The sequence below is a fragment of the Oryctolagus cuniculus genome, chromosome 12 (assembly GCF_964237555.1).
Source record: "Oryctolagus cuniculus chromosome 12, mOryCun1.1, whole genome shotgun sequence".
Lineage (NCBI taxonomy): Eukaryota > Metazoa > Chordata > Mammalia > Lagomorpha > Leporidae > Oryctolagus > Oryctolagus cuniculus.
The window spans coordinates 108,355,267-108,379,270 of record NC_091443.1 but is presented as its reverse complement, the minus strand read 5'-3'; the positions used below and the strand labels follow the sequence as shown (position 1 = coordinate 108,379,270).

Genomic DNA, 24,004 nt, shown 5'->3' with positions numbered 1-24,004 from the left:
GCCGGCCGTTACTTCCGCCCTCGCCGGCTGGGGCGCGGGTCCGCCCGCTTCGGCGTTGCACTCCCCGGCCCACCTGCCTGGGACTGGGCCCGGCGCAGGCCTCACCCTTGGTCACCGGTCTCCGGGGCTCCTTCCGCCAGTGGGGCCGGGGCCGGGAGCTGGAGGCCGTGCGGGCGCTGCGTGCTGCCGCCGGCCGGCTCGCCCCGTGTCCGTACCCGTGCCGTGAGGCCGCTCCCGCACGCCGCGCGGTACCGGGCCCCGGCGCCCCGCAGGCCTGGGCCGCGGTCGGGCGCGGGGCTGGGGAGCTGGAGCCGGCGTCCGGCCAGGGTGCGGCGTCGGATGCGCGCTTGGCCGTGCCTCACCCGCACAGTCCCGGTAACGGGAGGGGGGTGAGGTAACTCCGCCGGGTCACCCCGCCTGATACTGTGCAGAACCTCCAGCGGACTTTTGTTTCTAAGATTTGATTTGAAAGCGACACAGGTCTTCTCCCCCCTGCAGCACCCGGCTGGGCCGGGCTGGAGCTCCCTCTGGCTCTCACAAGTGCCCGGGCCATGGCTGCCTTGCAGAGGTGCACAGCACAGGAACTGCGATAGCCGGGACCTGCACCGACCCTCGGACAGGGGCTGGGGGCGTCCTAAGTGGTGCGGCTGCACCCACTGCGCCCTGCGCCCACCGCAGGCAGGGAGCCGGGCAGGCTGCCTGGGGTGTTTATGCACGTCACCCTCTGGACCGAGAGCAGGTTAGACTGACCCCGGCTCAGGGGCACACTAGGAGAGGGTGCTGGGCCCCCAGGTGGAGGGAGGTGGGCACCAGGTTTGCTGAATCCATGTTTGGGGACCTGCTGTGTGGCCCAGCGGGTCAAGCCACCGCCTGGGATGCTGGCATCCCGTCTGGGTGATGGTTCTCGTCCCGGCTGCTCCACTTGGGACCTGGCTGCTTGCTAATGCGCCTGGGAAAGCTTGGGCCCCTCCACGAACGCGGGAGGCCCACATGGAGTTCCAGGCTCCTGGTTTCAGCCTGGCCCAGCTCTGGCCGTTGTAGGCACTGGGAGAGCGAACCGGGAGATAGAAGATCTTACTCCCTATGTTCCTCTGCCTTTCAAATAAATAAGTAAATATGTAATAAAAGCGGAAATTACTCAATGTGGAGGAGTGATAAGGCATCAATTTTTTTGACACAAAAAAATTGGAAGATGGCGGAAGAGGGAAGACCCACTTTGTCGCCCTGTTGCTCGGCGTTGCTCGGGGTGGAATGTGTGTGTCCCTGGGCGGGAGCTCCCGATGAGAAGGAGAAGGGTGCCAGCCGGCCCTGCAGGAGGCCTCACCAGGAGCCACTTGGACAACGCAGTGTAACGCCCGCTGCTCATCGGGCAATGTCCAGGCCAGTGGCATGAGCCAGGCCCACGACAACCAGTCCCTGCCCTCCAAGGACGTAGAGCCCAGTGTGGTAGGGACGGAGAGGGACCACCTCAGCTGGGCACAGACGAACCCCAGGGAGCCCAGGAGGGGACAGGGTGGGGCTGCTGGTGCAGGGGTACGGGGAGGGGGGTCTCCTGGAGGAGGTGACACTGCAGTGACCTGAGTGAGGAGCCAGCAGCAGCACAGGAACCAAGCACTTCTAGCAGAAGCACAGGCACGGTGGCTGCTAAGACGCTGTGTGTTGGGGCAGACAGACACGAGCGGGTTGGTTTGTTTTTTTTTTTTTTTAAGATTTATTTATTTATTTGAGTCAGAGTTACGGAGAGAGGAACAGAGAATTTCCCTCTGCTGGGTCACTCCCCAGATGGCTGGGCCAGGCCAAGGCCAGGAGCCAGGAGATTCATCCAGGTGGGGCCCAAGCACTTAGGTCATCTTTCTCTGCAAGGCACGCTAGCAAGGTGGACTGGAAGTGGGGCAGCTGGGGCATGAACTGGTGTCCATATGGGATGTTGGGGTCACAGGTGGTGGCTTTTTTTATTTGAGCCGGCACCGTGGCTCACTAGGCTAATCCTCAGCCTTGCGGCGCCGGCATACCGGGTTCTAGTCCCGGTCGGGGAGCCGGATTCTGTCCCAGTTGCCCCTCTTCCAGGCCAGCTCTCTGCTGTGGCCAGGAGTGCAGTGGAGGATGGCCGAGGTGCTTGGGCCCTGCACCCCATGGGAGACCAGGAGAAGTACCTGGCTCCTGCCATCGGATCAGCGCGGTGCGCTGGCCGTGGTGCGCTGGCTGCAGCGCACCGGCCGATTGGAGGGTGAACCAATGGCAAAGGAAGACCTTTCTCTCTGTCTCTCTCACTGTCCACTCTGCCTGTCAAAAAAAAAATTTTTTTTTATTTATTTGAAAGTCAGAGTTACATAGAGAGGCGAGGCAGAGAGAGAGGTCTTCCATCTGCTGGTTCACTCCTCCATTGGCTGCAACAGCTGGAGCTGCGCTGATCTGAAGCCAGGAGCCAGGAGCTTCCTCCAGGTCTCCCACGTGGGTGCAGGGACCCAAGCACGTGGGCCATCTTCTGCTTTCCCAGGCCATAGCAGAGAGCTGGATCGGAAGTGGAGCAGCCCGGTCTCGAACTGACACCTATATGGGATGCCAGCGCTTCAGGCCAGGGCATTAACCCGCTGTGCCACAGCACTGGCCCTGTCAGGTGGTGGCTTTAAGCGCTACACCACAATGGCCCCAGGTGAGAGTTTTTAAAGTGAGGAAGGGGCCAGCGCTATAGCAAAGTAAATTAAGCTTTTGCCTGCAGAGCCAACATCCCCTATGGGCACTGGTTCGAGACCCGGCTGTTCCTCTTCTGATCCAGCTCTCCACTAATGGCCTGGGAAAGCAGCTGGAAGATGACCCAAGTGCTTGGGCCCCTTAACCCATGTGGGAGGCCCAGAAGCTCCTGGCTCCTGGCTTCGGATCGGCTCAGTTCCAGTCATTGCGACCATTTGGGAAGAGAACAAGCGGATGGAAGACCTTTCTCTCAGTCTCTAATTCTACCTCTCAAATAAATCAATAAAAATATTTTTTTAAAAAAGTGAGGAGACCACCAGAACCCAGCCTTCGAGCACTCCCGCTGGCTCCCGGGTGGAGAGCTGAACACAGGCAGGCAGGGTGGAGGCTGCCAGGCCACAGAGCAGGGCTCACCCCAAAGCTAAGTGGGGGGATAGGATGCAGTTGGATTTGGGTATAGCCTGGGAATAAAGCCAGGAGGGCTTGTTAGATTTGGAATAGCTCGGGGTTCTGGCCTTCCATACCCCCAGAAGAGACAGAAAACAGGAGATGGAGACGAACCTCAACAGAGACAGGTTGCTTTACTGAAGCAACGCGGGGCAACAGTCTTCGAAGAGACCGTGCCCAGGGCACGGGTAGGGCTGGGCTTTTATCTGACTGAAGAGGGACTCTACAGCCGGTGGCAGGCAGGGGCTTGCAGCTGGCGGGACGCAGGGAGCAGGGGTCTTTTAGAAGCCTCCGGGAACTTTCCCGTTACCTTTTTCACAAGCTGCCCCGCGCAGCTTATCTGTTTTGCAAAGAGTCTGGGGAGGTTGAGCTTGGTTCCTGCACTGAGGGTCTCACCGAAAGGAGGGGGACTAGCATCTTGTGAGCTTTACCGCCCTGCAGGGCTGACTGCTCTTTTTCAAAACCGTATTTTTATGTACTTGAAAGAGATCATCCATCCACTAACTGGTTCACTTCCCAAATGCCTCCCACAGCCAGGACTGGACCAGGCCAAAGCCAGGAGCCTGGAACTCAACCCAGCTCCCCACATAGGAGGCAGGGACCCAAGCACCTGGCTGTGCATCAGGACGCTGGGGCTGGACATGGAGCTGGGACTCGAACCCACACACTCCAACAGGGGATGCAGGCGTCCCGACAGCTGTACCTACCGTGTGCTTGGAGTGCTAGCGTCGCCCTCTGCTGGGGCGTCCCTGCGTCGTGGGCTTCTGTATTCCAAGTTCTTGCCCCCACAGACAAGAATTCAACGCAGAGGCATAGACACAGTGCCCAAGTGGCACAGGATTTATCTATCAGAGCAGGCCACCTCACATGGACAGAGACCGTCACGAGTGGGCCAGAGGAAGGGCCAACAAGGGCCACTCCCCCGTGTGACAGTCACTTTTATGGGGTGAGGGGTGGGCCCCTAATTGAACATACAAACCTCATGGAGTTTGGGCAGGGTTTTTGGGAGTTTCATGGCTCCTCCTTCCTGGTCCCAGGAGACACAGGTGCATCATGGGAAAGTGGGCATACTGGATTGACAGGCAATGGTGGAAATACAGCACAGGGTGCACAGAAATGGTGAAAAATCTAGCTCACCTGTTTGTTCCTATCTAATTTTCTGCCCATTTCCCCCTCCCTGTGCAATCCCGTGTGTGAGTCCGACGCCTCGCACCATCTAAGCCAGGCCACTGGAGACACCCTGCAGGGGAACATGGAGGCCGGCTGTGCGAGGGGGAGCACGTATGAGCCTGGGGTGAGTCAGCTATCACAGGGTCACGTGGGCCAGCCCTCCCGCCCCCCGCCCGCCCTGATGTCCCAGACCTAGCTGCGGCAGGAGCAATGTGACCGCCGTCCAGGGTCCAAACCCAGACTCGGCACCTGCTGGTTCTGGGGCCAGGATCACTTACTTCACCTTGTGGGGAGCAACTGGGAGCAACTCGGACTAGACTAAGTTACTGGAATTAAGACTTATTCTATGCATCTGCTCTCCCACAATATGGCGCTGGGAGAGGAGCAAACAGCTTCTACCCAGCTGCCTTTCACCAACTTGACAAGCTGCAGGAGCTGCTCCTGATTGGAGGAGAGCAGCGTACTCGGCGTGTGGGTAGCAGAGTTGGGATTGGTGGAAGAGGACTATAAAGGAGGAGAGACAACATGCACCAGGAACATCTATCTGAAGGAACACCTGTGCAGCCCCCGAGAGAGCCGGCTGGCGGTGTGCCGCTCCCCCCGCGGAAGTGGGGAAAGTGGCAGGGGGAACCGCCCTTCCACGGAGGTGGAAGGGACGGTAGCCAACCCGGGAAGAACCAGCAGCAAACCCGGGGAGGGCCGAGCAGACAAAAGAACAGCGCAGGGTCCTGTGTCGTTCCTCCACGAAGAGGGGGAGCGACACACCTCTGTGCTGCTGCCTTGCTGTGTGGCTAATACGCACCCCTCTCCTAAGGTGTTACAGGGACGCGGTGAATTAATCCAGGTGAGGGGGCTGAACAGTGCCTGACACGGAGAAAGTCCTCAAAAACGTTATCTCTGGCCGGCGCCGCGGCTCACTAGGCTAATCCTCCACCTAGCGGCGCCGGCACACTGGGTTCTAGTCCCGGTCGGGGCGCCGGATTCTGTCCCGGTTGCCCCTCTTCCAGGCCAGCTCTCTGCTGTGGCCAGAGAGTGCAGTGGAGGATGGCCCAAGTGCTTGGGCCCTGCACCGCATGGGAGACCAGGAGAAGCACCTGGCTCCTGCCTTCGGATCAGCGTGGTGTGCCGGCCGCAGCGGCCATTGGAGGGTGAACCAACGGCAAAGGAAGACCTTTTCCCTCTGTCTCTCTCTCACTGTCCCCTCTGCCTGTCAAAAAAAAAAAAAAAAAAGTTCTCTCTACTTAACCTCATTGTAAAATAATCTCTCTGTGGGCCAGTGTTGTGGTGCCAACAGGTTACGCTACGGCTGGCAATGCCTGCATCCCACAGCTGGTTCAAGTCCCACCTGCTCCACTTGTGATCCAGCTCCCAGCCAATGGTGCTCCAAGTATTTGGGTTCCCAGGCCTGGTTGTTGCAGCCATTTGGGGAGTCAACCAGCAGACAGACCTGATCTCTTTCAAAATAAATAAACCTTTTGGTTAAAAAAAAAAAAGGGAATCTCTCTGTATTATAAGCTGTTAATCTAAGGACATATCTGAGGCAGCCCATATTATACAGAGAAAAGCTTCATTTAGCTCAGTGTAGAGTTCAAGTCCAGGATCGGGCAGCCCTGCTGGCTTGGCCCCAGGTATGGCTGGTAGGTGGCAGTCTGGTGGAAGAACCATTACAAGGTAAACTAGGAATCAAGGAACAATGGGCCCATCAGGCTTCCTTCACCAACACTCTCTGGGGGACACCTCCCCAGGGCACACCCCCAGCGCCCCAGGGACCTCCCACGCCGTCAACTGCGACTTCCAGGTTGAATCACGGACTCGGGACAGGAGTGCTGTCTTGGACTGACAGACCGTGTCCACGCTCAGGAACTCAGCAAGCCCAAGGCCTCCCCCGGCAGATGGGCGGTCCCTCCTTCTGTTACTCCGCCTTTCAAAGGACTAAGTAAGTAAAACTCAAAATTTCCAAGTCCCTGCCAGGCCTACAGAACTTTGCTGTTTCTAACTCTGGGCCGCTCGTCCCCTTGCTCAGTGTAGCAGCCGCACCTGCCTCTGCCTGGCGTGTTCCTCCCCCTGCTGCCTGCCTGACCCACGGGTAGCCCTCAGGCCTTCACCTCTGCTTTCTCCAGATTTCCCTTGTACTCTGCATCTCGCCAAACCGCTGGGCACTATTTTTCAAATTGTATTTGAAACATTTATGTACTTATTTGAAAGGCAGAGTTGCAGAGAGAATGACAGCGATCTCCCATCGAGCCAGGCTGAGGCTTCCTGTTAAGGCACACGCCGGGAGGCAGCAAATGATGGCTCAACAGTCGGGGCCCTGCCACCCACAGGAGACCTGGATTAAGTCCTTGCTCCTAGTTTTGTCCTGGCCAAGCCCTGGCTGTTTCAGGATTTTGGGGAATGAACCGGTAGATGGAAGAACTTTGGGACCTGCACTGTGGTGTAGTAGGCTATGCCCCTACCTGCGGTGCTGGCATCCCATAGGGGTGGTGGTTTGTGTCCTGGCTGCTCCTCTTCTGATCCAGCTCTCTGCTAATTCACCTGGGAAAGCAGTGGAAGATGGCCCAAGTCCTTGGGCCCCTGCACCCACATGGGAGACCTGGAAGAAACTCCTGGCTCCTGGCTTCAGATCGGCCCAGCTCCAGCTGGTACGGCCATTTGGGAAGTGAACCATCATCAGATGGAAGACCTCTCTCTCTCGCCCTCTGTCTGTAACTCTACCTCTAAAGTAAATAAGTAAAATCTTTATCCAGTGACCACGGCCAGCGCTGTGGCACAGTGGGTAAAACCACTGCCTACAGTACTGGCATACCGTATGAGCACAGGTTTGAGTCCCGGCTGCTCCACTTCCAATCCAGCTCCTTGTTAGTGGCCTGGGAAAGCAGCAGAAGATGGCCCAAGTGCTTAGGCCCTGCACCCATGTGGGAGACCCGGAAGAAGCTCCTGGCTTTAGATCGGCTCAGCTCCGGCACTTGTGGCCATTTGGGGAATGAACCAGCAGATGGAAGACCTCTCTCTTTCTGCCTCTGTAACTCTGCCTTTCAAATAAGTAAATCAATCTTTAAAACAGTCCAGTAACATTACATTCAAAATTATCACAACCATCACTTCCTCATCCTCTCAAACAGAAACTCTGTGCCTATTCGAAAACAGTCTCCCACCCGCGATATTACACGTGTATGTGGAAAACAAGAGGCACAGAGACAGAGTAGAATAATCAATGCTGGGGCCGGTGCCATGGCTCACTTAGCTAATCCTCCGCCTGCGGCACCGGCATCCCACATGGACGCCGGGTTCTGTCCCGGTTGCTCCTCTTCCAGTCCTGCTCTCTGCTGTGGCCTGGGAAGGCAGTAGAGGATGGCCCAAGTGCTTGGGCCCTGCACCCGCATGGGAGAGCAGGAGAAGCACCTGGCTCCTGGCTCCGGATTGGCACAGCGCCGGCTGTGGCGGCCATTTGGGGGGTGAACCAATGGAAGGAAGACCTTTCTCTCTGTCTCTCTTTCTCTATAACTCTAATAAAAAATTAAAAAAAAAAAAAAAAAGAATCCATGCTGGGCAGCCAGTGCAGCAGAAGAGGCAGCGTTCAGACGGGCCGTCATCTTGCACAAATATTCTTTGTACACCCTGACTTTCTGGCTACAGTCCGCTAAGTCATTTCCTTGACATTTTCCCCCCAAAAAACTTTTCTGACGATTCTGTATTTTCTTCCCAAGTTCCCTTCAAGAGAACTCTGAGGTTGCATCTGCTTGGGTCACAGCTGCAGGCGCCAACCACTGTAAAGGGGCCTCTGTCTTGCCCTGTGTGGTCCCGTGGCGCTGCAGGGCCACCTTACTCTGCCGGTGGAACTGCCATCAGAGCAGTGACTCAAGCCCTGGCTGCCTCCGCTCCCTGCTAACAAATCCGGGAAAGCAGTGGGAGACGGCCCCAGTGCTTGGCCCCCCCACCCACGTGGTAGACCTGGATGGTTTCAGGGTGGCCCCGCCCCAGCCACTGCCACCATTTGGGAAGTGAACCAGTGGATGGAAGCTCTCTCTGTCTCTCCCTAAGTAACTCTGTTTTTCAAATAATTAAATGAATCTTAAAAAAAAAATCACACAAGCCTGGACTTGAATCCCAGCTGTGGACAAGCTGGTCTCAGCCCTGCTTCCCAAGCCCACAGGTACGCAGCCCGCCCCACCTTCCCCCGACCCCCCCCCAGCTCAGAGCCTGCCCCCTCCTCAACTCTGTCGGGGTCTCGTCCTCAGACTTACCACGGCCTAGTGCCGCTGCTGTTCTCTGCTGGTTTGAAAATCGAGTCCAGAGGCTCCAAGTGGACACGCCCCAAAGGCCGGCTGTGCCAGCGTGCAACTGGACCCCAGGCCCCTGCTTCCTGGGAACTCTGCCTCGGTTCCCGCAGGTGGAAAGCAGAGACTAACAGACTCCTCACTTCACAGGGCTGCTGGGAGGGCCACACGGGTTAACAACATTCGGCACGCATTCACGCCGAGCCTGGCACAGGAGGCGCTTGCTACTGTCACCACCCCACACCACCATCCCATCATTCCGGGGACCACACACCCGGATGTTGTCCACATTCTCCTTCCCTTCCAAGCCTCCACCGCCCCCTAAGAGCATTCAAGTGCCCGGAAGCCTCCTGGGCCACGTCTAACCGCCAGGTGGCCAGGCTGCAGCGTGAGGAGTGCCCTCAGCCCTCTCCGCTGGTCCGCGGCTGGAACACCAACAGGGAATCCTGCGGGCAAGAGCTCTGCCGAAGCCCTCAGCCCGAGGAAGGGGCCCGGTCAAGTGACAAACCCGTCCGGCCGTAACAGCAGCACCCGCAGCCTCTCGGCGCCGGGTTCCTGAGCTGGGAGACCTACAGAACTGACCCCGTGTTGAGAAAACCAGAGAGAGAGAGAGGGGCACTTCCAAAGTAGCTGGGCGTCAGGGAGACACTCCTTTAAATGACGGAGGGGACCCTGAACACTCGCTTTATTTAAACTTGCGCCTTAACTCTGCCACGGTGAGCAGCTAACTCACGATCAGGGGGCAAGAAACCGAGCCAAACAGCCACGAGACGATACAGACGAGGTGGGCGTGGGCGCGCCGGAGTTCTGGCTACTACCCTGCAAGGTGTAGGGCGCGGGAAATTTAGAGTCCCCCACCCCACCCCGAGCACAGCACGGCTTCCCGCTGTCACCATCAGGCGTCCGAGTTCTAGGAAGACAGTAAGTACTCCCCTGGTTCTGCGTGGCCTGCGACTAGGGGTCCAGTTCCTAGAGCGCCCACGGCCGCCGGCACGCTCTGGGGGAATCCGGCCGCAGGCCTCTCGGTCTCCCCGGGCTAGGCTTCCAGGTCGAAGTCATCGCGCTCCTCGTTGTACTCCAGCACGTGCCGCTTGATCTTGGACGAATCGACCCAGGTGACGAAGTCCTCCATGCTGCGCGTGACCAGGAAGGCGGGGTCGGTGACCACGTCGGGGCCCACGCGCACGTGGCCCTGCTCCACGAAGGCCACGGCCGCCTGGAGGTGCTGCGCCATGCGCAGCTTGAGCAGCACGGTGGGCAGGCGGCGGCGGCAGAACGACGAGGCCGTGACCGAGTCGCAGAGCTCCAGCGAGCCGCGCGTGGGCACCAGGCCGAGCGCGTACAGCTTGTCCAGCAGCGCGGCCGAGGCGCGCACGCGGAACGGGTCGCGCTCGGGCAGGTCGCGCAGGCGGCGCGCCAGCTCGCGCACGGCACGGCTCAGCTGGTTGTAGCGCGTGTAGTCCTCGCGCCGCTGCAGCCGGTACCGCCGCAGCACGCGCAGCTCGTGCAGGTTGTGGTCAGTGACCTCCCAGTTCAGGAAGTCCACCTGCTTCAGCAGCTTCTGCTCGTGAAACTTCAGCTTCCGGACCATGATGGCGGCCGCCGCAGCGCGAGACCCGAAGCCGGCGGCGCGTTCCGCCTGGCGCGCGACTTCCGCCCGCTGTGCTCGGGCCAATGAAGGAAGGGCTCGAGGCCACGCCCCTAGTTTCCCATTGGCCAGGGTGGGGCCACGCCTCCTGTCCGGATCTCGCGTTACTTCCCTTCTCCTGGTCCCGAGCCCAGCGGGTGGCGGCGAGGGGCGTGTCTCGAGGAAGCTCCTTGCCGCGCGTGGAGGCCGGGAATGCCTTCCCCAGGGCGGTAGCAGTTTTCTCCCAGATTTCTGCTTTTTGGCGTCTCTCGGGAGAGTCTCCTCTCGCGAGCCGAAGGGGAAGCGGGGCGACTTGGGCCCTCTCTGCGGGGGTTTCCTGCGCCGGCCTTCAGCTTCCCGGCCTGTCCAGGGATTGTCCCCCACCTCCAGGGGACCGAGCGGTCGCCCCGTGCCCAGGGGCGGGGAGGTGGCACCGAGTCTATGAAGTACTGGTTCCCAGGACGCGCGGAACGCGGAGCTTGCGGGGGGGGGGGCGGGGCTGGAGACGGACGCTGCTAACACGGACTGTCCACTCATCAGACCTGCGCCGTGGACGTTTTGGCCTGGGCTCGGACGCATTGGCCCGCCGGGCTGGCCGTGGCCCTCCGGGGTGGCGTTAACGGGAGGGGAAGGCTGCTGGGGCCGCAGGCCTGGGACGCCACCTAGCTATCTCTTCGTTGTAATACTCGGTAGTATTTGGTATCTGGTTTTAAAAGAATGCAGGTAACTCGTAAGTTATGAGGCTCGCCCAAAACCAGTCCCAGCCGTGTCCTTTCCCAAGGATGAAAGTCCCTCCCCTCCCGGAATGTGCATTATTCCGTTCAAAAAGAAGCAGTTTGGTCACCACGCGGGCGTGGCTGGATAGACCAGCGCGAAGCCTGGGAGCAGCAGAGGGCTGCTGGCAGCCCCCTGCGGCCCCCTGCGGCCCCCTCCCTTGCCTTTGGAACCAGAGCCTGCAGCTCAGCGTCGGGGAGGGGGGGTGATTGGTCCAAGTGCGCTGACATCTGAGAAGTGTTGGCGTGGAAGACTTGGCTCTGTGTGCTGTCTGTTATATGTAGCCGTAATTACTTTCCCCCTGCTGTGTAATATTCCATTAATTGACAGTCTGGTTGTCCAAGCCCGCATCCTGAGTGGAGCCGCTGAGTTGGAAGCTGAGTTGGAAGGCGTAGGCACCCCTGTGGATTATCCATATCCTTGGGCCGTGCTCCACCAGGCCTTTGTCTTCAGTCTCATCAGTGCTTGGTTGGTTTTTAGAATGCTGCCAGTTTGGTGTGTAATGGTATTTCATTGTGAGTTTACTATGCATTTCCTTCATAAATAAAAAAGGCTTCCTATATGTTTCCTCTTCCGTGAAATGACTCTTCATCTCTTTTGTCTTTTTTTTTTTATTTATGTATTTATTTGAAAGGCAGAATGACACAGAGAGATCTTTCACCTGCCGATTCACTCTCCCAAGTGGCCACAACAGCAGGGCTGAGCCAGCAGGAGCCAGGAGCTTCATCCGGGTCTCCCACGTGGGTGTCAGGGACCTGGGCCGTCTCCCACTGCCTTCCCAGGTGCGTTAACAGGAAACTGGATCATGAGCAGAGCAACCAGAATTCCAACTGGCGTTGCAAACTGTGGCGTAACTGGCTGTGCCTGGACTCCAGCCACTCCCTTTTTTTTTTTTTTTTTTAATTTGAAAGACATAGAGAAAGATCTTCCATCTGCCTGTTTACTCCCCGTATGCCCCAAACATCCCAGGGCTGGAATTACTCTGGGTCTTCCACATGGGTAACAGTGGAATGGCCGTGACTTGGCCATCACTGCTGCCCCCCAGGGTGTGCATGAGCAGGAAGCTGGAATTGGGGGCAGAGCCAGGCTCAAACCCAGGCATCCCAAGCTCTGTCGTAATGGCTAGGCTAAGCACTTACTCCTATTTTTCTGTTGCACTGTGTAGTAGAGAAAATAAAATATATAAAGTTTTAAAAATTCCCATTTTGGACATGTGTTTTGCAGATGTGTGACAGGCATTCCGTGGAAGATGCCAAGGAAAAATATGTGTGAATTTGGAGTTTTAAAAGACTGGGCTGGAAGCTTTCTGTTTGTTTTCCAAAAAGAGCATCTTTGGGGCTGGCACTGTGGCATAGTGGGTAAAGTTGCTGCCTGCAGCGCCGGCATCCCCATCTGGGCACCGATTCAAGTCCCGGCTGCTCCTCTTCCAACCCAGCTCTCTGCTGTGGCCTGGGAAAGCAGTGGAAGATGGCCCAAGTCCTTGGGCCCCTGCACCTGCGTGGGAGACCTGGAAGAAACTCCAGGCTTCTGGCTTTGGATTGGTGCAGCTCCAGCCATTCCAGCCATCTGGGGAGTGAATCAGCGGATGGAAGACCTCCCTCTCTGCCTCTGCCTCTCTGTAACTCTACTTTTCAAATAAATGTTTTTTTTTTTTTTTTTTAAGAAAAGAGCATCATTGGCATACAGATGGCGTTGAGACCATAGCTTGCAATGCCTGTTTGAGTCCCAGCTGCTCCACTTCCAATCCAGCTCCCTGGGAGAGCAGCAGAAGATGGCCCAAGTGCTTGGGCCCCTGCACCCATGAGAGAGACCCAGAGCAAGCTCCTGGCACCAGTCTGGCCGTGCTGTGGCCATTGCAGCTATTTGAGGAGTGAAACAGTGGGTGGAAGATCTCCCTCTTTCCATCTCTCCCTCTTTCTCTGTATTCAAGTGAAAAAAAATTTTAAAAAGAAAAAAAAAACACGAAGAACAGATGTGGAGTAAATCCACTCATAACAGATGTGGTGTACACAGGGCAGCTGGAGTGTTGTGTAGTCAAGGTGGCTGGGCCCTAAGTGGGGGGTGGGTGGGTGGGTGGGTGGCCCAAGACCCTGGCTGGGGGAGCAGAAATCCCGTCAGCTGCATCGTGTGAGTGAATTCAGGTTGGAGAAAGGCTGTGTGAACCCGAGAGAACCCAAGAAGTGGGGGGAGCTCCCAAAAGCTGTGGGGGACCTACCCAGGCTCTGACCTTGCAGAGCCCGGCTGCCCTGGGTGGGGACAGACACGCTTGTGAGGTTTCTTGGCTCACAGACTTGTCAACCCCTCCCATTTTCTCGGCTTGGGCGTTCCAGGCTCACCGGCCCAACCCTCTGGGAACTGGGCGCTCCAAGGAGCAGCCCTAAGTGTCTCTGACATATGGATGCACAAATTCCACTCTGTTCCGCGGTGTACTTTCTGTGCACATTTGTACCGGGGCTCTCAGTTATGGCCAAACGCCAGCCCTGCAGGGGGAGTCAGATCCTCCTCCTGCACCCTGAGTCTGAGTTTTGGAGCCACAGCCCTCCCACCCCCAACAGCCCAAGGTACCCAACAGGAACAGCACCACCTGGTGCCAGTTCCTCTACAGCAGGAAGACAGCGAATGCGGGGGCAGCAAGTTTAGCTACAGGGCACCGCCAAGGAAAGAGGATCAATGCTGAACTCGTTGGCACCTCCTCCTCTAGGAGGCCTTCCTGGATCCTTGCTCCACCCTGGCTGAGGCGGGTGCCTTTCCTCCCACTTTTCTTCATGACGCTTCTCCCGACACACCTGAACTTCTAGAAGGCGAGCCCACCCACCCCCCCAGGCCTTATTTGTCCCTGTAGCCCGAGGGCCTGGTGCAGTCGCTACCCTGTCGATGCTTCCTGAGCGCAAGACCGAATAAATCAGAGGCGGAATGGATGGGGACCAGCGGGGGCCCCCAAGGCAAGAGGCAGGCAGAGCCAGCGACCAAAGAGGTCCCGCGGGCCAGAGGTCGGGACCCACCGCACCCTCCTCGTGGCCGCCGCTGTCAGGACAGGACACGCAGCCCTCGCCGTCACCCAGCGCCGCGGCGCCCGGCCTGCCAAGGCTCGTGCCCCGTCGCCGCAGGTGTAGGCGCCTGCCTTTCCCGCGGACGAGTCGCCCGGAGCACGGCTGTTCCTGGCCGTATCTGCCTGGGGGAGGGCGCATCCCTGGCTCTCCACGCCCCGCGCCCGCGGCCCGGCGCTGGCGCCCTCCTGGCAACCCGGCGCTTTGCAAACTTTCGGAGTTTTCCTCCACTTGCGTCACGGAAAAGGCAGGAGGGTGGCCGAGGCCGGCTTGCAGGCGGCGGCGGCGGCGGGCGAGCTCCCCCGCGTGGCGCTCGCAGTCCCGGGGGCCCGGGGGCGACTCCGGGCCGCGGGCGGGCTGGGGGCGGGGAGGCGGCGCCCGGGGCTCCTGTCCCGAAGACTCGCAGCCGGGCGGGATCCCAGGGAGCCTCCTCGCTGCGCTGCCGGACGGTGCAGGGCAGGGGCGCGCCCTCCGGACACCGCGGGGCGCGGGGCGCGGGAGGGGGCCGGGCCACGCGGGGCGGAGCCGGGCCGTGCCTGCCCCGCCGGGCGGCGCGGAAGTGCGGCGGACTTCTCCCGACTCCCCAGCCAGCTTCTCTCCGCCCCCCGCGCCTCCCCTCAGTCTCGGACGCCTCCTCCCGGAATCCCTGTTTTTTTTTGTTTTGTTTTGTTTTGCTTTGGAGCTGGCTTCTCTCAGGCGGCGAGTGCGGGCGAAGGAGGCTGGGGGGCGCAGCCCGTCCCCCCACCGGCTGGGACCCGCGGGGCGGAGCGAAGCGCGGACGTGGAGCCCACTCTCCGAACTACTGCTGAGTTGAGCGCACGGTGCGGGGCGGGGGTCGTGCGCACGGGCGCTCGGGGGTGGGGAGGAGGGGATCCCTGGATTCCGATCGGGGTCAGCTTCAGGCTCACAAAGTGTTGAGGAATTAGGCAAACAAAAGAGGCCGCCCAGCCAGTGGCCAGAAGTCGCGCCCCCTCCTCCCTGGGGTGAGGCCAGATCCCGCAGGGGCGAGGCGTTGGCAGTCTGCTGCGTGCCCCCGGCCCGCGGAGAGGCCGGGCACGTCCACCCCTGGCCTCGACGCAGGAGGCTGCTCCCGTCGCCCTTGGATTTTTGAGAACCCGGTGGACCAGGAGGAGGAGGAGGAGGAGGAGGAGGAAGGAGGAAGGGGCAGATCTGCGGAGGAATGTGAGCGCCTCCCCAGGCCAGCGCAGCCAGAGGAGCTGGGAGCCAGCGGGCGGGCGGGCCCTGCCTGGGTTTCTGCGCCGCGATTCCCAGGGACTCTCTTCTATTTTAGAACATTGCCCCAGTGGAAAGCGTCGGATTCTTGCCCTGCCTTGCATAGCTGGCTCCCGCAGGTCACTTGACTTTTCTTCTGGGAGTGGGAGGAGGAAGACCATGGCCGGGAGCCCTCCCTCCCTGGAAGCACATGGCCAGATCCCTGATTGGGCCGCTGCTGGGCCCTGGACACTGCTTTAAAGAGCGGGCGGCTGGACAGCATCCGCAGGTGCAGAGACCCCACCTCAGGAGCCGGGAAACTGAGCTGGGGAAGGAACCTTGGACATCTTAGTGAGTGGCCGCGAGCTGGGCAGGACCCGCTCCTTCCAGTCCCTCTCGACCCCCTGCCCCCGGCCCAGCCATGGCTCTGAAAGGCCGGGCACTCTACGACTTCCACAGCGAGAACAAGGAGGAGATCAGCATCCAGCAGGACGAGGACCTGGTCATCTTCAGCGAGACCTCGCTGGACGGCTGGCTGCAGGGCCAGAACAGCCGCGGCGAGACCGGGCTCTTCCCGGCCTCCTACGTGGAGATCATCCGTCCCGGCGCCGCCAACCACGTTCACGCTGACCACTACAGCGGCGCTTCTGCCGGCTCCCTGGGCACCCAGGCAAGCTTGTACGACAGCCCCAGGAGCGGCGGTGTGCCCGGCTTCCTCTCCAACCAGGGCAGCTTCGAGGACGAGGAGGACGACGACTGGGATGACTGGGACGACGGCTGCACGGTGGTGGAGGAGCCGCGCGCGGGGGGCCTGGGCACCAACGGGCATCCCCCGCTCAACCTCTCCTACCCGGGCGCCTACCCCAGCCAGCACATGGCCTTCCGGCCCAAGCCGCCCCTGGAGCGGCAGGACAGCCTGGCCTCAGCAAAGCGGGGCAGCATGGTGGGCCGCAACCTCAACCGCTTCTCGTGCTTCGTGCGCTCCGGGGTGGAGGCCTTCATCCTGGGGGACGTGCCCATGATGGCCAAGATCGCCGAGACCTACTCGATCGAGATGGGCCCTCGCGGCCCCCAGTGGAAGGCCAACCCCCACCCGTTTGCCTGCTCTGTGGAGGACCCCACCAAACAGACCAAGTTCAAGGGCATCAAGAGCTACATCTCCTACAAGCTCACGCCCACGCACGCCAGCTCGCCCGTCTACCGGCGCTACAAGCATTTCGACTGGCTCTACAACCGGCTGCTGCACAAGTTCACCGTCATCTCGGTGCCGCACCTGCCGGAGAAGCAGGCCACGGGCCGCTTCGAGGAGGACTTCATCGAGAAGCGGAAGCGGCGGCTGGTGCTCTGGATGGACCACATGACCAGCCACCCGGTGCTGTCGCAGTACGAGGGCTTCCAGCACTTTCTCAGCTGCCTGGACGACAAGCAGTGGAAGATGGGCAAGCGGCGAGCCGAGAGGGACGAGATGGTGGGCGCCAGCTTCCTGCTCACCTTCCAGATCCCCACGGAGCACCAGGACCTGCAGGACGTGGAGGACCGCGTGGACACGTTCAAGGCCTTCAGCAAGAAGATGGACGACAGCGTGCTGCAGCTGAGCACCGTGGCGTCGGAGCTGGTGCGCAAGCATGTCGGGGGCTTCCGCAAGGAGTTCCAGAAGCTGGGCAGCGCCTTCCAGGCCGTGAGCCACGCCTTCCAGCTGGACCCGCCATTCAGCTCCGAGGCCCTCAACAGCGCCATCTCCCACACGGGCCGCACCTACGAGGCCGTGGGGGAGATGTTCGCCGAGCAGCCCAAGAATGACCTTTTCAAGATGCTGGACACACTGTCCCTCTACCAGGGCCTGCTCTCCAACTTCCCCGACATCATCCACCTGCAGAAAGGTAGGCTCCGGGGCGCCCGGACCCTCTGCCGCTCCTTCGGCATGGACGTGGGTTGCTCGCGGTGGCTGGCGACTCCCTGCGTGCCGGGGTAGCGTGCAGGGCGTGGGGTCCCTGTCCTGGGGGGCCTCCTTGTTTGCCTTCCTCTCTGTGCCTGACCCACTCACACCTCATGCACGGAGCCCCTGCACTCTATCGGACAGGGCTCTGGGGTCACGGAGATGAGCCCCTGGGTGCAGGGGGCACCCCGGCCGGGTAACAGAGCACGGTGTGCAGGCCCGCTGCCCAGCAGCCCTGCTCCCGTGTCCTTGTGTCCTATCTGTGGCCTCCTATCTCTGTCCCGGAGGAGCTCTGTCCCCGTTCCCAGAAGAAGGAACAGGTGCCCACAGGAGGGCAGCGGCATGGGGCGTCCACGGCCCAGCTGGGACTGTCCCTTCCTCCCGCCGTTTCTCCAAGGACATGTCCGTGTTGGCTGCCTCCCAAGGCTAGCTGTGTTTTCGGTTCTCATAGCCCCTCATGTGGGGGAGGGACAGGATGGGCCCCTGCCTGCTGCTGCCAGGGAAATGACTCAGCCCAGGTCACACGGGGGCGCCAGGCTGCAGACCCAGGGGCCCAGGGCCCGGCCGTCCCCCACCTCTCCCCAGACCTAGCTTCTTGTCTTGCCTGAGGACGGAGGCCCCGGGCTGACCAGGCAGGTGGCAGCGAGGACAGGGCCTGTGTCAGGAGAGGTGTGGTCCTCCCTGGGGCTGCTTGGTAACTCCGGAAGAACAGCTGCAGGGCGTGGGGCTGGCTCCCTGGCCCCTGGGCCCTGAGGTCAGGCCTGGCTCAGTGGGGATGCTGGGTGGGGCCGCCAGGCAGAGCTCCGGTACCCCAGAGAGTGCTGGGCTGAGCCAGCACAGCTCTGCTTGCCCAGGCCGCTGCCTCCTGGGACTTTGCCCACGACTCAGCCTCCTTCTCACCCCACTTCCCCCACCCTGTCCCACCCATTTCCCCTTCATCTCCTTCCTCCAGCCTCTTCTTTCCAGCTCCTAAAGACGTGAGGCCTGAGTTCCTGTCTTGGCTTTGTCCCCAGCTTGCTGTGTGTCCCTGGGAAGTGCCAGGGCCTCTCTGGGCCTTGCTTTCCTGATCCGTAGGACATGGGAGAGGGGGCCGGGGCTCTCAGGCCTTGGCAGGGTTGCGGTGGGGAGGGTCTGGCCTGGCAGCGAAAGGATGCCTCCCATCTGGCTCCGAGCTGCCGGGCAAGGGCCCACTGGGTCAGGTGTCTCCCTGCGTGCAAGTGGAGCCGCACGCTGGGGCCTGGGAGAGCTGGTTAAACCGGCTCCCCGGATGGCGTGTTCCTGTGTGGGCAGCAGGAGGAGGGAGCCAGCGACTTCACAGCTGCTCCCCGTGCCATGTTGGGGACCTTTGCTCAGGGCAGAGCTGGGGCAGAGGGTGCCCTTGGCTCCCAGGCTCTCCTGGTAGCAGGAGGGAGGGAAGCAGACCGGCCTCTGTGACCCTGGGTCGGGAGACGGGGTTGGCAGAGGCCGCGTGTGAGGTGTTCCTCGGAGTCAGTGCCTCTGTGTTTGGGGGCACTGCATGGCTGGGCCTTGGGGGCTCACTCGGCTCCAGACGCTGGCCTGGGGTCTGGCCGGGCTGAGTTAGCAGTGGGGCTTGGACTCTGGCCGCGACAGAACTGGCAGGGTTTGGGGGCCACAAGACCCTTTCTCAGAAGGAGAGGAGCGAGGCCCACCCGCCTGGTCTGCCCACTAGAGTGAGCCGGGGCGGCGGCAGGAGAGGCTCTGGTAGTAGCTGTCCTGGCACAGCCAGGGGAAGGTGACTGCCCAGGGCGAGCTGGGGCCTGTGGCTCCCCACCTGAGAGCCAGCCAGGGCACGGAGGCAAATCCCACGCAGCAGGTTGGCGCGACCCGCCCCCCACCTTCCAGGGTGCTGCAGCCGGGTGAGAGGCAGCCGGGCAGGAATCTGAGCCCGGGGTGTCTGCCTCAACTGTGTCAGATGGATGGGGGAGCCCCCGCCATCGCCAGGGACGGACTCCTGGGGAGCTGAGCAGAAGGGGGGTAGGACACGCCACGCGGAGGCCTAGGCGCTCTGCCACTCACTCCGCTGGCATCCTCGGTGGACCAGAGGCAGGCCCAGGGCTGCAGGGCACCATGGAGGGGCCTTGTACTCTCAGGTGGGCCAAGGCCAAGGCGCCCTGCAGGGACACGCTGTGGCCTGGGGGACAAGTGGGGCCAGCTCCTGTTGGGCCTTTTTTTTTTTTTTTTTTTTGACAGTCAGAGTGGACAGTGAGAGAGAGAGACAGAGAGAAAGGTCTTCCTTTTGCCGTTGGTTCACCCTCCAATGGCCGCCGTGGCCAGCGCGCTGCGGCCGGCGCACCGCGCTGATCCGATGGCAGGAGCCAGGAGCCAGGTGCTTTTCCTGGTCTCCCATGGGGTGCAGGGCCCAAGCACCTGGGCCATCCTCCACTGCACTCCCGGGCCACAGCAGAGGGCTGGCCTGGAAGAGGGGCAACCGGGACAGAATCCGGCGCCCCGACCGGGACTAGAACCCGGTGTGCCGGCGCTGCTAGGTGGAGGATTAGCCTAGTGAGCCGTGGCGCCGGCCGGGCCTTTTTTTAAGAAAAGATTTATTTATTTGAAAGGCACAGTGGTGGGAGAGGACAGGGAGAGAGAGAAATGGAGCGAGATGTCTCACCCCCCACTGGTTCACTCCCCAAATGGCCACAACAGCCAGGGCTGGGCCAGGCCAAAACCAGGAGCCAGGAACCCCTTCCTGGTCTCGCACGTGAGTGGCAGGGGCCCACCCACTTGGGCCGTCCTCTGCGGCCTTCCCCGGGGGCATTAGCAGGGAGCTGGATGGGAAGCTGGGCAGCCAGGGTTCCCACCGGTGCCCGTGAGGGATGCTGATGCTACGGGCGGCGGCTTTACCCTCTCTGCCACAGTGCCGGCCCCTCTGTAGGCTGAGCCATCATGTGGCCTCCGAGAATTCCATGAACAGAGAAGAATCCCGCCCTGAGCTGTCCAGCTGGTGCTTGTCTGAGCTCCTGGACTCCTGGACAGAAAAGCGGTTTGCACCGTGGTGGTGTGGTCCTTGACGCTTTCCGTAGTTCAGTGATCCTTCGGCTACACTGTAGGCCAGGGACCGTGCTCTCCCATTGTACAGATGGGAGCAGCTGTCATCAGCGTCTGCGGCAGCTGGTCCCAGGCGAGAGGTGGGGCTTGCCGGAGGGGACCAGCCTGCTCCTACCCGGGGTGGGGGGTGGGTGCTGGCTCCCTTCGCATGGTGGCGGCAAGATGGATTGCGGTGGCATGGAGGGAACATGCCGGGGATCCTGGGAGCCCCCACCAAGGCAGAGGGGGCCCCCAGCTCTCAGCTGTGCTGACTCCGGCCTGTCGGGTGGGAGTGCGTCCCAGCACTGAGTCACAGGGTGCACAGGGGCCTGGGAGCCTCCCTGACACGCAGGGCCTTCGCCCCCCCCGCCCAGCCCGAGCCCCCTGCTGGTCCGTGGACACCCCAGAGTCGTGCCTGGTCTGTTCCTACCCCTCAGGCCTTAGTCTCAGTGGCAGAAAGCGCCTTGCCTTCCTCCGAGGCCTCCTGGTGTCGCTCTGCCCTCCCTGTGCCCCCCCAGCCCGAGCCCCCTGCTGGTCCGTGGACACCCCAGAGTGGTGCCTGGTCTGTTCCTACCCCTCGGGCCTTAGTCTTGGCGGCAGAAAGCGCCTTGCCTTCCTCCGAGGCCTCCTGGGTGTCGCTCTGCCCTCCCTGTGCCCGCCTTGCCCGGGAAGGTGGGGTCCGGGCTCGCATTCCGGGTCCTGCTCTGGCCTACCTTCCTCGTTGCCCGTCTCACCCCTGGGGACCTTCCTGAGCCCCCGTGTTCTCCTGGAAGACCCCGCAGAGCCCCCTGCAGAGAGGTGGCATCCACCCCGGACTGGCCTGTGGGCCAGGCACCCCGTGGGCCAGGAAGGGGGTTGGGAGCCCTTAGGCAAGTACTGCCCCATCCAGGCCTCAGTTTTTCCTCACAGTAGTGGGGTGAAGGGTGGCTCTCGCTGGGCCCCCTCCTGGCCCTTGGTGGAGAGTCCCCTTCTGCCCAGGGCTGAACCGTGGGGGTGCCGAGTGGGCTGGGAGTTGGGGGCTGCAGGTTTTCTTTGGGGTGTTGTATAGGCAGCCCTGGGGAAAGGCCACTGTTGGCCAGCGAGCCACACACTGCCCCACCATGTGGGTGCCGCTCCTTTTAAAGGCGTGCAGATGCAGAGCCCTGGGCCTGGGCCGCTGTAGCTCCTCCCTCAGAGCGCTCTGCAGTGTCATTCAACTGGAGTGAGGGTAGCACAACCATCTGGGAGAGGCAGGCAGGGGGGAGCCGGCTGGGGGTGCCGCCTCCCTCCCTAGCCCTCCCCACCTCCTTGCAAGGCAGAGTCCCAGAGCGCCCCCCCTCCCCGAGGAGGCGGTGCCCGGCACAGGTCAGGTGCCCCCACCACCAAAGCGCCTGTGGCTCGGAGCTGCCAGGCTGCGCAGCGATCCAGATGCTTCCGCAGTGGCTCTCCTGTGCAGGTTCATCCCGCTGCCCATCTGTCACTTGCTCCTCTGGTCCCCTGGGGGCTGGGTGGGAGACACGGCAGGTGGCCTTGGCAGTGGGTGTGGTGGGGGCGGGGTGGGAGCCCGGGGAGGGCAGATGGGGGAGGGGGCACCGGGCGCTCTGGTGTAGAAGCGGCACCTGATCCGGGCCTTGAATTATGAATAGGGGCTCTGAGGGCAGAGGCCCGAAGGCAGGACAGGACAGGCTGAGCTGGTGAGCTGGGGGCCCGTGAGGAGCCTGTGCAGGGGCTTCCTGGGCCAGGTGCCAGGGAAGGTGCCACCTCGAGGGACCTCTTTCAGGTGCTGCCCAGAGTGGGACGGAGGGCCAGGGACTGGGAGGGACGGGGCCCGAGTCAGAGCCACAGACGCCTCACCATCCGCCAGGGCCCAGGCCTCGCTCTGGGCGGCACCAGGGCCCTGGAAGGATGTGGACAGAGGCAGGTGGTCAGGGAAACCGCAGGATGGCCAGAGCTGTGGTGGCACAGAGCCCAGGGAACCTGGCAGCGACCTCCCACCGGGGTGCAGGGAAGCCTTCCTGGACGAGGTGGCATCGGAGCTGAATGAGCAGCCAGCACGAGCGGTGCAGGACAGGAGCCCCCTGGTCCTGGAGGTAGATACAGGTAGCAGGGGGCTGCGGCGGCCGGGTCAGGACGTGCGGCGGAGCTGGGGGCGGGGTTCCGGGAGGGGGCGGGGCGCCCTCACGCCTGTCCCCTCCCCCCAGGCGCCTTCGCCAAGGTGAAGGAAAGCCAGCGCATGAGCGACGAGGGCCGCATGGCGCAGGACGAGGCGGACGGCATCCGCCGGCGCTGCCGCGTGGTGGGCTTCGCCCTGCAGGCCGAGATGAACCACTTCCACCAGCGCCGCGAGCTGGACTTCAAGCACATGATGCAGAGCTACCTGCGCCAGCAGATCCTCTTCTACCAGCGCGTGGCCCAGCAGCTGGAGAAGACGCTGCGCATGTACGACAGCCTCTGACGCGCCGCGGGGCCGGGCCGGGCGGGGGCGGGGCTGGAGGCGCGGGGCTGACCCCTCCAGGTCGCTGGAGGCCCAGCCTGGCCTCAGCCTCCCCCGGGGCCTGTCAGAGGCCTGCCCCGGGCGGGGTGGGGGGCGCCTCCGAGCGAGGGTCAGAGAGGAAGGCAGTGCCTATGACGCCGGCCGTGCCGCAGAGGGGTGCCGTTCCAGCGGTGGGCAGGACCGTGGGGAGCACCGAGAGGAGCCCGGCCAGCTGGGCCGGTGGATACGGCTGTCTCCTGTCCCTCTCGCTCTCGCAGGCACATCTGTGCCCGCTGCACGGCGATGCTGGCCCGCGCAGCCGAGGGAGGGGACCCCCGTCGCTCCCGTGTCCCTGGCGGGTTCCTGGAGCAGCGGCTGCAGGCCAAGCCCCTCCCACCGCGGACCCTGCCGTACCCCGCTCCGGTGCGGGGACACCCCATGGACCACAGGGGGTCCTGGTGGGCGCCTTCCTGACGGCGACCCGCATAGGTCCTGGCTACCTAAGTTGACCAGCAAGAACTCCCCACATTCCACACAGGCCCTGGGGTCTGCTCAGTCCTGCCCAATGCACAGAGGGGAGCCCCAGGGGAGTAAACTGGCCCCACCCCCACCCCGGGGCCCAGGCCCATCTGCCCTCGGCCAGCTTCACTGTGATGCACGCTCCTGCTCCCGGTCAGGTTGTGCCTGCCACCTATGTTTACATCCTCCGGGGTCGCTGCCTCCCCACGCTGCACCCAGGGTGTGGCCTGGCGGTGTTGGGGGCAGCTGACCTGTGCCACCGCGGCCCCCAGGACGTCATGAACTGCTCCTGGCTGCTGCTGCTTTTCTGTCTTTCTTCTCGATAAACCTTTCATGATTCGGACCACGGAACCGCGGCCTTTTCTGAGCCAATCCGGGAGGGTTGAGAGCCTGGGGGAGGGGCCGTGGGCCAGACTTAGGGGCCTCGGTGGGCGCAGGTCTTGCCAGGTGCTCCCAAAGGCAAGCTGGCTGGGGGGAGTGGGAGGTGGCCACGGGCCCCTGCTGGATGCCCTCCCTCCCGAGGCCTCCCTCTCCTCATCTCTGAAATGGGTGGCGCCCTGCCCCGGGGCCTGACTGTGCCCCTGCCCCATGCCCCTGAGGTGGGCTGGGGAAGGAGTAGGAGGCTGGGCCCCAGGATGGTCTGGGGAGCAGGAGCCTCCTCTTCCCCAGGGAGCCAGATCCCAGCCTCACCCCTGCAAAGCTCGGGTCTGGGCAGAAGGACGGAGAGACGCAGAAGCTGGGTCCTGCCTGGGCGGTCCCAGGGTCCAGGCCTGCAGGGGCTCCCAGGTTAGAGCTAACCAGGAG

The 24,004-nt window shown here is 62.0% G+C and overlaps 2 protein-coding genes and 1 long non-coding RNA gene across 4 annotated transcripts; 2 read left to right on the top strand and 1 right to left on the bottom strand.

Annotated features, from left to right (window-relative positions):
• The first annotated feature begins 93 nt into the window (after window positions 1-93).
• LOC138844759 (uncharacterized) lies at window positions 94-7,844 on the top strand. The gene is made up of 2 exons (XR_011381097.1): window positions 94-739; window positions 2,720-7,844. It is a non-coding gene; the product is annotated as an uncharacterized lncRNA (long non-coding RNA).
• Window positions 7,845-9,204: 1,360 nt separating this feature from the next.
• On the bottom strand, window positions 9,205-10,249 carry IMP3 (IMP U3 small nucleolar ribonucleoprotein 3). Its single transcript, XM_002722034.4, has one exon. It carries the CDS (start codon window positions 10,174-10,176, stop codon window positions 9,622-9,624), a length of 555 nt encoding a protein of 184 aa, XP_002722080.1. The 5' UTR covers window positions 10,177-10,249; the 3' UTR covers window positions 9,205-9,621.
• Window positions 10,250-14,565: 4,316 nt separating this feature from the next.
• SNX33 (sorting nexin 33) lies at window positions 14,566-23,551 on the top strand. Of its 2 annotated transcripts, none has more exons than XM_070054645.1 (3): window positions 14,566-14,842; window positions 15,325-17,125; window positions 22,410-23,551. In XM_070054645.1, the coding sequence occupies exons 2-3, from the start codon at window positions 15,667-15,669 to the stop codon at window positions 22,661-22,663; spliced, it is 1,713 nt and encodes a 570-aa protein (XP_069910746.1). In that variant the 5' UTR covers window positions 14,566-14,842; window positions 15,325-15,666; the 3' UTR covers window positions 22,664-23,551. The 2 variants fall into 2 exon arrangements, with proteins under 2 accessions (XP_069910746.1, XP_069910747.1); XM_070054646.1 differs by having other exon boundaries at window positions 14,566-14,854.
• The last annotated feature ends 453 nt before the right edge of the window (window positions 23,552-24,004 follow it).

Coding starts and splice junctions, on each gene's coding strand:
- IMP3 (XM_002722034.4), bottom strand. CDS start 10,176: ATGGTCCGGAAGCTGAAGTTTCACGAGCAGAAGCTGCTGAAGCAGGTG.
- SNX33 (XM_070054645.1), top strand. CDS start 15,667: ATGGCTCTGAAAGGCCGGGCACTCTACGACTTCCACAGCGAGAACAAG. Junction 17,126..22,409: donor CATCATCCACCTGCAGAAAG/GTAGGCTCCGGG, acceptor CCCTCCCCCCAG/GCGCCTTCGCCAAGGTGAAG.